The sequence below is a fragment of the Anas acuta genome, chromosome 6, assembly GCF_963932015.1.
Source record: "Anas acuta chromosome 6, bAnaAcu1.1, whole genome shotgun sequence".
Taxonomy (NCBI): Eukaryota; Metazoa; Chordata; class Aves; order Anseriformes; family Anatidae; genus Anas; species Anas acuta.
Window position 1 is genome coordinate 13906783 of NC_088984.1, and position 12477 is coordinate 13919259.

The window sequence follows — 12477 nt, forward strand, 5'->3', positions numbered from 1 at the left end:
CAGCTGCTTCAATAAGGATTGGACTAGGACTTGTTTGCAACACAATATTAGATCTAGAGGAGCATTGGGAACAATTTGGATTGTGTTCGCAATTACCAAGGCAAGCTGGAAAAACCTTCTGGACAAATTTGGAGAGGAAAAGACATTTCTATTCCTCCATCAGACAAAGAGAGGAAAAAGAATTCTCTTACTAAGAATTTGTGATGCTTAAGCAATTGTGGAGTACAGTCATATTGCTGCACAGGAATGCAACTTTTTATTATTTATATACAATCATCTTCAAAACTGTCTTGGTTTGGCAGAAATAATTTTATTTGCATGTTGGCATGTTCTGTATCAATGGATTATGGGTACCAATCTGGAGTGGCATACTAAGGACAAAGAACATGAAAAACTACATCGTGAAATCCATCTAAACTTGAATAGTTCAAGTCTCAAGGGGCAAAACTGTGTTATAAGTATTCCTGGTGAGTAGTAACAAGTAGTCCCATTAAACAGCAGCTAGAAATCAGCATGCCTCTGAGACAACCCAGCAACATTTATTCAGAGACCAATTCGTGGGTGAGATGAGCAGTGTTGTCTTTGTACTTTGCTCTGAAATACTTATCCCTCAACATCCCTCTGAGCTGTCGGGTTTCCAGGGGCCAGAGCTGCCTCATAATCTTTGTTTGTATTCACCTCTACGAGATCAGAATTTTCTCCTTATAAATTGCTGTGCTTTTTAATGACCATAAAGGTATCCTCTAGCCCAAAGACTGAGCCAGTTGTTTTGTTTAACCAAACCGGTGGTATAAATTCAGGGGATTTCTGCTTCACAGGATTCTGTGTGTATACATTCCTAGGAGAATCTTTGCTGCCAGGGATGCTTTTCCTTCATATAGAGACTCTTTATCAGAGCTCAAGTGATATGCTTTGTAAAAGCTGAGACCATAAGAAGTTCTCCCAGCTGTACTGAAATCTTTATTGCCTTTAATCGTTTAGTATTCCACAGAAATAGTATTGTCGTCATCTTTTTTTTCCATGCGCCTCTCTGATACAAATGCATCTTTTATGTTCGCAGATTTGGCCAAACCAGTATGTTATTTCAGCTACTTTTCATTAACAACTTGGGGTGTTTTAGCTGTGCAGTAGTTTTTTCATTGTGTTTCTACGCTACTTTACTATTGAATGAAATTTAATACATTGCTTATAATTAGCAGTGAGGAATGTTACCCTATCATCAGTTCAATGCTATGAGGCTCGCTCAAAGATTTCAACAAAGAAAATATTCTTTGCTCTTGAAATGCTTTGCAGTTCTGCCCGGGCTGCTCAAAATAAACATTGTTTTTGAACCAAAGCCCCCCCCCCAGCCCCTCTCCCAGCAACCTTCCAAAACAAACAAAATATTTTCAGTGGCCATCAGATAGAAATTTGACCCTAATTATATGCTTTGTCTATTCATTTCTTATAGTAGGGGTCCGGAGAGTGATAGTTTGCAACTGAAAGCATTTTAACATAGCATCAGGTGCTGGCAGAAATACACAGCATGTGTGTTGAATGATATAATGGGAATTATATGCTCTTGTAAGCTACAATTTGCATATGTGAAGTGAGGTGGGATTTTTTTTCTGTAGTGATTAGCAGTTCTGGGACAAGCCCAGAAATCCTTACTCAGCTATAACTCCTGATGCTCAGTCATTGTTCATATATTCATAATATGAATGGGACTTTATATGATGATGGTTTGTATCAGTTGAGTTTGGAAAGACCATCCCATTTCTTGCACTGCTCTGGGTTTCAGTAGATTCTGGGTCAAATCTCTAGCACAGAGTTTTGGGAGAGCTTTTGCCTTGGAACGACTGCCTCTGTCTCTTTGCTTGCTAAGTTGCTGTGCTATTGCTCACACTCTTAGACGTTCTGGGAGTGGGGGCTCAGGACACCAGAGGGCTTCCGCAGTTCACAGCAAAGTTCCTGTTAGTGACAGGGTGTCTTCAGTCCCCAAAGCCCCAGCAAAGCATGTGGAGACCCACTGCATAAATGGCAAAGCATCTAGTGCAACGGTGGGTCCATTCTGGTTGACTGCCAGACTATCCTAGTAAATATTGATCATAATTAATAGCAGCAAGGATATTAATTTGGCTATGGTTTTGCTTATGTCTGCATGCATCCAACTGGGGTCAGTTGGTGCCTCTGAACGTTGGTGTTTGTTAGTAGCACCTGGAAGGTGCTCTTGGTTGGTGCTGGTGTGGAGGTGTCCATGTGGAGAGGTGAATAGCTCAGCAGAAGGACTGTGCACTCTTCCTTGGGTTCTTATGGCCAGGTTGAACTCTCTTGGTTCTCATGCCACAGCTTCTGTTACTAAGCTCAGTATGGCACACTGTGGTGGCATCCTTCCTTCCCCTGTTCAGTGCTCCTGAAACACAAATTAAAAGTAATAATAGCAATGTTGTTTCATTCCCCTTCAGTGGTTCTTTTCTATTTGTTTATGTCCTTGTTTTGAATTCAGTTTATGACTTTGATTTCTCTGATGTATAGGAGAATTTTGTGGTAGTTCTACACAGACATTAGTTCTAGGCAGCAACTTACAACAAAATGAGGGGGAGAGAAAGAAAGGAGGAGATGGTTTCTTAGTTACAGAGCAGCTAGTTTGTTTGTATTGAAAAAGAGACTAACTCTAAAAGAATGCACTGTAATTTGTATCATAGATCTAATTTGCGAGAGTCTTAAGTGCAACCATGCGTTAGAGTGTTTGCAAAAAATTAAAACTTTGAGATGTGGGAAGAGATTGAGTTTAATTTGTAATTTGTGCAAACATTTTAATCTCCCTCGCAGAAGATTTGTGAACTCTCTTCAAACCTAGAATATTTAATAGTTCAGACTGAGCCTTTCCTAGGGGTCCAAGGTAAGCAAGGACAAACTCTCAAATGCAAATCACGTCTGTGGCCTCTGTCTCTGTTTTGATCAAATGTGTACTTTCTACCTCCACCACAAGAGCTACCAAAGAAATGTGTTGTGGTGGGCCCTGTGGCCTCAATTCGAGTACTGTGTGCAATTTTGTGTGCCACAGTATCAGGACATTAAACTATTAGAGATAGTCCAAAGGAGGGCAGCAAAGGTGGTGAAGGGTCTAGAGGGAAGATGTATGACGGTCAGCTGAGGTCCCTTGGTCTGTTCAGCTCTGAGCAGAGCAGGCTGAGGGGAGGCCCCATGGCGGCCTGCAGCTCCCTCAGGAGGGGAGCAGAGGGGCAGGCGCTGAGCTCTGCTCTCTGGGGACAGCGACAGGACCCGAGGGAACGGCATGGAGCTGGGACAGGGGAGGGTCAGGCTGGGGGTTAGGGAAAGGTTCTGCACCCAGAGGGTGGTCAGGCACTGGGACAGGCCCCCCAGGGCAGTGGCCACAGCACTGAGCCTGCTGAAGTTCAAGAAGCTGAAGTTCAAGAAGGACAACACTCACAGATACATTTGGTTTTTAGGTAATCCTGTGTGAATCCAGGAGTTGGACTTAATGATTCTTGTGGGTCCCTTCCAACTCAGGATATTCTGTGATCCCATAATTCTATGTATCTTGTTCTGTGGCTACTTTGGTCAAAAAGTGAAATGAAAATGAAGCAGTGGTTTGTTGGATACCTCCCAGTCCGAAATGGCTGTGCCAGAATGAGGACACTGGTAGAAGACAACAGCAGCTCAGCAATAGAGGCTTTTAAGTCAGAGACATCAACAAAATGAACTAAACAGCAAAGCTGCTATTTTAATACATTCATATTATTGTAGGTTGTCTGGCTTGAAGCAGGCATGCTGAATGTTACACTAGCATGAGGACTTTGGGAAAGCAGTCTGGAAACAGAAGTCTCAACTTGGACCTTCAGAATATCTTTAAATGTTCTTGACATATTTCCCTGAGTGTGGTGAGGCCGTTACACCCTCTTCAACCTGCTCTACAGAAGGTACAGATTTGGAGTGTGGCTTCCCTCTAAGGCTCTCCAAGACAGTTTGGTTGCTGTGCTCCTCGTACTAGTGAATGGTGTGCCATAAACAGGCTATTTTATATTTTGCTCACACCCAGTCATCAATGGCTTCCTGCTTGGGAACTGTGGTATTCAGACACATTAGTGGCAGCAAAGACATGTAAACACATTTACACCCATTAAGTCAAGGCCAGGAAAATGTTGGCATGTTCCCACTAGGAATATAATAACTTGCTCGTTAGCACAGGTCCAGCTCGTGCTGGGCTGGTTTCTGGAGCAGCCCAGGCTGTCGGCCACATCCCAAGGAAGCTGGGTGATGTTTAGGTTGACTGAAGTTTGGGCCAACAGCAAGGCTGTGGCTGCCCTCTTCTTGCTTCTGCTCTGTTGTGTGTTTGAGGGATGATGGTCATTTGGGTCATATTTTATTCTTGGCATAATGTTTCCCAAAGTCACCAACAGGTTGCCAGTTTTGCTGTTCATGATGTAAAAGAGGAACAGAAATGATGTTGAAACCCACCCTCAGGATCTGCATTGGCAAAGCCCTGCTATTTCATAATTAGCTCTGATGCTTTTGGCCTGACTGCTTAGGAATCAGCTCGAATCATCCTAGGGTGCCAAATTTCTTTTTTTTTTTTTTTTTTTTTTTTTTTCCTTCTTGGCTCGGGCAGTGCTCCTGCAGCAACATTACGATGTCTGGCTCCAGCAATCTTTACAGTGAGTTTGTATGACCGAGTGGTCAGGAAGGAGTGATCACAAACTGTCTTTCAACCTAGGCTTTGGTGGATACTTCGCTGTGTTTTTGTCTGGCAACACAGGGTGATGGCTCTGTGGCTGCATTGTGTCAGTCTTGGTCTGTATCAGAGTAGTTTTATATCATCATGTCACCAAGTGCCAGTGGGCACCATTTCACAGGCAACTGGACATACTGTAGTATCAGTGCTCATCACTGAAGATTTCCACAGTGCTCAAGAATAAGCACTAAGTGGCTGAGAATATGGGGAATGAAACTGGATTCAGATGTACCTGCTGGTTTACTTATTCATTTTTCTACTGATGGATTTTTAATGCTCTTGGATGGTTTTGCCTTTTTTTTTTTTTCTTTAACAAGGAGCAGTTTGCTATTGCAGCTCCACCTTGGTAGCCTTAGAGGGCTTCTACACATGTTTTGGAATGGGCCTTTGAAGGCAATGATTCAAACATAGGTTTGGCCCAACTCCATGGAAAAGCGATTTTGATGCCCTCAGAAGAGAAGCACTGCTGCCAGTGCATATCGGCCAGCACTTGCTGTGTTCTCCTTCATGTATTCGGATTTCTCATGAGCCCATACAAATCTCAGCATGTGTGTGGCAGTGTTTTTCCTTTCTAAGCTAAAAAATCCAGTAGCAACAGTCCAAACTGAGCCAAACCTAAGCACTTAGATACTTTGGTAATGTTCCCGTTATAGCAGGTAGGAAAACTTCCATTGTACAGAAGAGATTTTGCAAATCCAAGCGAAAAGCCATGAATGGAAAGCTCATTAGAATATAGTCATTAATTCTTGAGTTAAATTAACAAGGTTAAATATAATCTAGTGAGTTTCTCCATGTAGGTCTGGTTGATCCATTAAAAAGAGTTTAAAACAAACACTCTGTAATAACCACATTTCTTAAGAGCTACATCAAAAGTGCTTTCGCAGAAGGTCAGTCCTGGCTCTGAGATATTTTGGGCTACCCCATGCTCTTGGGACCACTTTCAGTGTTTAACATGCAATGTATAAATAAGCACTGCTGAGCCCTTTTTCTTTTTTTCCTTCTTTTTCCCCCCACGTAAAAGGCGCTGAGAAAGAGACCAACAGTTAGGGCAGCAGGAACACCTTGCGTAGATGAGAAGAAAATCTCCCCTGATTCGAGCTGACTCCCACTAATTATGTGGCTGGAGATGGACCTTTAAGGAAGCTGCCTCATGGCTTTGTCCTGGACAATCCCCACCAAATTAGGCCTGGTCAGGCCGAATGTGGAGAGAGTGGTGATTACCGAGATTATTTTCTTTTCAAACATGCTCCTTAGCTCTACTTTGCTGGGTGTTGGTTTTCAAAAGGGACTTATAATAAACGTGGGCCATCTATATATAGCCCAACTTTTGTTCGTTTGCACAGTTCAGAAAGCCTACTGTTTGAGGTTAGCCTTGAGTAAACTTGTACCATTTACTTTGGAGCATTTCAAAGGGAACAAAAACACAAATCATGATGAGGCTAATAAGAAGTTTGGGTGTTTAGTTTAAATGTGTACACAGCAATCATTGTAGAGGAAGTCCTTCTCTTTGGGAGTACATTATTATTAAGCAGCATTGCTGTTTGCCTGGTTTTGTCTGGTCCGCAATTTGCATTCACTTGATGGATTGCCAGGGTCGGAGGTGCACTACTTGGGAAACACTGAAGTGCCGTCTCAGCAAACTCTTAAGAGGAGGGGAACACTAATAGAAGCATTTGCCCAAACTCCTTGAGTCTTCTTAGGCTTCCTTAGGCTGTGCTAGATCAATATGACAGTTTGCTAAGAAGCTTTGGACATGCATTCACAAACTCTCTCTATTGGCTTTCTTGGCATGTTATTCAGGAGGTAGTTGCTAGTGAAACATGTCTTCTACCAGGACAGAAGATTTATACATGCATTTTCTTCTCCTGCTAAGTGATTTATTTACTAGCAATAATGCCTTGCAGAGCTGCTTGGTCCAGTTTGCAGAACTCATTATGTCGACCCTCAACAATCTATAGATGAATGGGATCGCTCGCTCTCGCTCTTTTTTTTTGCCTCCCTCTCTATCCCCCCTTTTTTTTTTAATGTGGTCACATGGCTCCAGTCCTCCTGTTCGGTGGAGTGAGATGATCCCAAGCTGATGAACAATTCTTTCCATATCATACACAGAGGTAAGTTATCGCTTGCCACTTGTCTCAGCGCGACAAAGGGGCTTGCTTGCTTGATTGCTTTAATTGTAATCATTTGCTTCCTGGCTGCTTTCAGTTGCTTGCAAATGGATAGGCTTATATGGGAGATAATCCATACAGTATATTTCTCACAAGCAACAAGTCCTGCAAAAGAGAAAAAAAAATAGGGAAAAAAAAAAAAAAAAAAAGCAATACTAGGAAAGTTGTCAATGGCAAAAACTTTACACTGGCTTTTGCTCACAGAGTGCTCAAATCTCCTCTGATCCCAGGCTGCCAGGCTCAGGCTGGTGCCTCTCAGCCCTGCTGCCTGCCTGCTGCTTGCACTGCCGCCTCTTCGAGCACTCGGGAGATTCAGCCCTTTCTCTCCCGCTGGCGGAGGATGGGAAATTGGCTGCTGTAACTGTTCTTGCTGCCTCTCCATCAGCTGGGGAGGCTGCTTTAAGGTGAGCGGTGACCTGCTTATTCATGTTTTCTGCCTTAAGCACAAGCGTGTCACTTGTGGGGAGGGCTGGGGGTAGCTTTTGTGCTGCATCTCGCCAGTTACTGGGGGACTGGGGGGCCCTGTCCGGGTCTTCCCAATTCTTCTGAGCCTTTGTTTAGGGAACTCCCCAGCACGTGTGGCTTTGTACCCTTCTCCAAATGCCTGCACAGGTACGACTCCTCGGACATGCGATGTAAAAATGTTCCAGGGCACCTTAAACCGCTTTGCGTTTTATTGGCCAAGTTCTAAGCACACCTTGAATAAATTCATAGTTGGTGGTTGTGGCGTATGTACCTTGGCTACCGTGGGTGGATAAAAAATGTTTCATACCCCCGAGGAGCAGCAAAAGAGCGAGCAAGTTCTGTGCAGCGAGAGGAGTAAAAAAGTTGGATTAAATCATGTCTGTCTGCCTGTGGTTGAGCTAGCAATGAGGCATTTTCAATCAGAGGTCAGGGCTGTGGTCACATTTCTGCTTCACTTTTTGCTCGCCGTAATTTTCCCTCATACCAGATTCCCTGTGAAACTCCAGAAGGGCCGAGACACTCTCTGTGTCTGACCTTTTGGGGCAGGATTTTTCAGACAGTCCTGTTTCAATTGAACTTGCTGCCAGAGCATGCAGGAAGGAAGCGACATGTGTTAGTCATACGCCCCGGTGTGTGTTTAGCATCCAGTTTGTGTATAGTCCAGGAATAACCCGGCATAATTCTGCAAAGCTGGACTCACACTCAGTTGTTTTGATGTTTGGGCTAGGAGGGGATTTCTTCATACATGAAACAGGCTTTCAGCGCTCGGCAAGGATCAATGCATCTCTCCGGGGAGCTGAGGCAATGAAAATATTTTTGCAATGGCTGCTCAACCTGTGCAGGGGTGTCTGGGGTTGAGTGAGTGCATTTCCAAGCTGGGGTTTTCCCCACCCTAGGCAGACCCATAGGTGTGTGTGGGCAGCGATGCCCGGCCCTGGGGACAGCCCCTTACGACAGCACAGAGGGCTGGAGCAAGCTGGCGCTGCTTGCCCGCCTTCAGAGACAGCGCTGGGGGCAGCAGCACCCGGCTTGACATCTTGAAACAACATTAATTAAAAGTAACTTTTTAATCCTTGAGGGAAGAGAAACCAGAAGTGACAGTCTCCTGGCTACAGCCGCTTGGTTTTAATCCCAGTTTTGACTTTTTGCCTGGGATCGACAAGCCGCAGAGAACAAAAACACATTTTTAAAAGTTTCTTTCAAAGCAGATGAATGTTAATCATGAGGGTGGGTTTTTTTTGTTCGTGTGGGTTTTTTTGTTCGTGGTTGGTTGGTGTGTTGTTTTTCCTTTTTCTTTCTTTTTTTTTTTTTTTTTTTTTTTTGACTGCTGCTAGTGTGGAGGAACTGGAGCAGCAGACAGCTTCACTTTCAGTGGGTATCATTCTGCTTTAAACGGGCCTCATTCTGTGCAGTTGGACCGATACAGAGGACAGTATTTCTGCTCTCACCAGCCCCAGTTGTACATCGTGCCCAGTGTTTTAGGGAAGTCGGGCTGCTGGGCACACCAGTCTGTCCTGTGCATCGTGGGAGTGCAGTGCTTGGATGGTTTGTGAAGGGTCCTTGATGCGCTGCTCATGGCAGGAGGGACTAGGATGAGTTAGCCACTATTTGGATCTGTGCATTGAATATCCTTGAAAATGGGCTTTTTGAGACCAGCCTGGAAAGAAAATGATGCCAGGAAGATGGGGGATGCCAGGGAGATGGGGGAGATGCCATTTCTGTTCCTGTTGCAAAATCCCAGTTTTCTCTCTGACCCCACACACCCATCAGCACATATGTTCCCTCGCAAGGACCCTGGTCCACTTGCAGTCGGGAACACTTCAGCAGCCCTTCTCTCCTTCGCTACCTGTCAGAGCAGCAAGCCCAGGCTTTCCTAACCCGCTGATCCAAAAATGCATGTGTGCCACACCGCAATTAACATTCCTTCTGAGCGCCTTGTGTTAAGCATCTCTATATGTGTCTTGAAGGAAGCTTCTGAGAGATTGTCTTTTATGGAGGAGTTATAAGAGATTTCTTATGGCTGAGTTCACCTATAGAAAATACAGAATTGTAAGTCTATGTAGTTCAAGAAAGAAACTGAATTAGCCAGACCCAGACAAGAATAAGTTAACAGTACTCACTAAGGAGCCTTGAGTGGAATTATAAAAGAAAAAAACAGCCTGCTGATAAAAACAAAGGCGTAAAAACTCGATGAAACCCTTCCTTCCCCCATCCCCATCTAATCAGCCCAGGACAGAGCGGGGGTGGCGGGGATGCAGGATCTGCTTGGTGCTGTTGGTGTATCTCCTCCTTCCCTTCTTTATTTGACCCCCTTTTAGAGGAATGTTTAGCAAAGCTGTTTATTTTGCATAAACCCAAGTAATAACGCGGCCCCGGGTGATGGGCCCTGAATGAAGATGACAGCAGTTTGATTTAACGATTAGCCACCTGACCCGATAGCACCTCTGGAATCTTAACTGCGGAATAAATTCCCATTCTTCCCTCATGGGCTGCATGTTAATCGCGGGAAGAAAAGCAAAGGGTGGCTGCAATAGGGCCATTGTTCCTGGGGGCGAAGGCTTGAAAAGAAACTGCCCGTCCCTGCCTGCTTTGTGCTGGCTTCACGCTGAGTCCTGGACACTCAAGTTTCTTTTACTGCTTCTGTATCCCCCCGATGAAATACGGCTTTCCAATGGGGCGCATTCGGCTGGGTTCATTCATCGAGGGGCTTGCCTTCGCCCTGAATTATCACCACGTAGCTTCTAATATTTGTTTCAACTGGAAGTCGGCGCTTGCAGCGCGGGACTCTATTTGCAGAGTGAGCGGAGCAAGTCGCCGAGGGAGCCCAGCTTCTTCCAAATGCTCCCTAAAGCGGCTTAGCAGAGTGGTAGGGCTTTGTTTTGAGGGAAACCAATTTGGGGAAAATCTTGCTGTGCTTTTTGTTTCCGCCCTACCCTCCCCCCCGCCCTCCCAACTCTTTCAAAGCGCCTGCATTAGCAGCGCAACCCTCGCCTTCGCGGGCTAATATTCACTTACCGTTCAGCTTCCAGCTTGGTAGCACAGGGAGCGATGTGGCAAAGGGGAATTAAAAAATGATTGCAAAGTCAATGGTTTAAAGAGTAATTACAGAGTCATTAAAGGTTATTACGGGGAAATGTTCAGCCGAGCAGCGATTAGCATTCCTGATGCCTCAAGTTCACGGTGGTTGGAGGGCAGGAATGGGACGGGCGCAGAGGTCTCTGCCCCCCGGGATGGCAGCAGCCCTGTGGGGCTGGCAGCTGGCCAGGCAGTGGACAGGACACCACGAGGCACCTGCAGATAATTTCAGGTGTTAAAACTCTCCACAGGCAAATTCTGCCAGCTGTGAAGCCAGCATGTCAGCATCGCCCTTTTCACAGTCTTTTGCACAACTGTGCCAGAGCTGTTGTTATCTGGGGTGCTGACCTGTGGCACAGCTCACACTTGGCCCCTATGGGGAGGTGTGAAATCCCAGTGTCCCCTTGTGCTGTGGTTACTGAAGTCTGGGGAACAGCAGGAGCAAGCAGTGCTATCTGGTGTTTGCGTTTGTCCATGTGCGGTGAGAGAAACAAATCTGCTCTGCTGTGTCGGTGCAAGAAGAGTAAGACACTGCTTCAATGTTCTAGGGTTGAAGGCCTGGTAAATATTTAAACAGATAAAACATGAAGGTGAAGTAAAACCGAGTATTGATGTCAGTATTAGCAAGTTACGAATATTTAGGTACAAAGCAGGTACCGCGCTCATTGCTAAGGCAGTTGGCTGCTGCTTGCGTGCTGCTGTTCGGATTTTCTTTTCAGCATTGAAAAGGGCATTAATACCCTGCCAGGAAATATTATTTCCAAGGTAAATTTAAAAAAAAATATTTCAGCTGGCGGGGGCTGAGCATGGCGTCGGGGTGGGAGTGCTCTGCTTGAGACACAGCCACGGGTGGGCACAGCCCAGGGCCGGCGACAGTCGCGCAGAGCCAGCTGTCCTTCCTGGGTCACACACAGCGGGCCTGGTAGACAGAGGCTTGTTTAAATAAATATCAGCGATGATAAAAAGCGACTTTTTTTCCTCCGAGGGTGAAAAGCACTTACTTTGCTTACAAGCTGACACCTCAACGGGAAAACACTGCTGCCTTTTCATAGGGCAGCTCCCGAGCGTCTCTACCAGACAGACAGACAGACAGACACTCATGGCCCGCCAGGCAGGCGGCCTTTCAGGAGATCACAGCCCGTCCGAGGAGGGAGGCTGTGCTAGTAGTGTGTCTGGGCAGCTGGTACTCATTTACGTTTTACAGGAAAGCCTCTCGCTGCAAATAGCTTTTGCAGAGCTCTAAAATGTCGGCGCGGCGCAGGAAGGGAGGGAGGGAGGCCGCGATTTTGGCTGCGCGGGTTCGCTCCCACTTTGACACTGGCCTCCGCTTCCCCGCCAGGCCTGAGGCAGGGGCTGCACCCACATGGCCAAGGCTCATCCAGACACAGCCAGCTCAGTTGATTTAATTATTCATTCTTGTAGGCTGCTTCCAGCCTCTCTTCCTAAATCTTGTGACACCCAAGATGGGGAGCGGTGGAGGCGAGACCTTGTATCTCAGGCATTGAAGCCAGGCAAAGGCAGAGAGATAAATGGGTGCAGAGCTGGGGTGCGGTGCATGGTAATGGCTTTTGGTTGGACTGAGGGGTGCTTCTAAGGCCGTCGGCTTTGCCCAGGTACCTAGGAATGAAGCGGAGCCTCTTGCTGCTTCACCTGCATGTCGTTTTAATGTGAGCCCCGTCCCGCAGCGAGGAGTACCACAACTCCACTTTCACTGCCCAAGGAACGTCTTTCATTGCCTTAACCTGAGACCTATCAGAGTTATTTGGCGGCTTGCAGGTTTTTTATGGGAGGAGACTGAGCTATCAACCCATATTGTCTTCATTCCAGACACAAAGAGTGAATTTCCTTCTGTTGTTTTTCTTTTTTTTTTTTTTTCAAACTGATGAGCTCGGGTCTGCTCACTCTGCATTGAACCTCATCACTGGAGCTGAGCTCTGTCTGCGGGACACGAGGCTCCTCGCTTTAAGTGGCTGAATAGGAAATGGCTCTCTCCAGGCCTCCTCAATAGTCGAGGAGAGAAATGGCCTCTCTGCG

General features: G+C 45.9%; 1 protein-coding gene across 9 annotated transcripts in view; it reads left to right on the forward strand.

Annotated features, from left to right (window-relative positions):
• The window catches only part of GLI2 (GLI family zinc finger 2), a 203995-nt gene that overhangs the window by 103370 nt on the left and 88148 nt on the right, over positions 1–12477 (forward strand). Inside the window, exon 1 of one of the 9 annotated variants that reach the window (XM_068687465.1) lies at positions 6728–6846. The exons of the other annotated variants lie outside the window; for them this stretch is intronic. Within the exon in view, the coding sequence (XP_068543566.1) occupies positions 6816–6846 (31 nt within the window). The 5' untranslated portion in view covers positions 6728–6815. Of the gene's footprint in view, positions 1–6727; positions 6847–12477 lie in introns of those variants that run through there. 9 annotated transcript variants of the gene reach the window in all.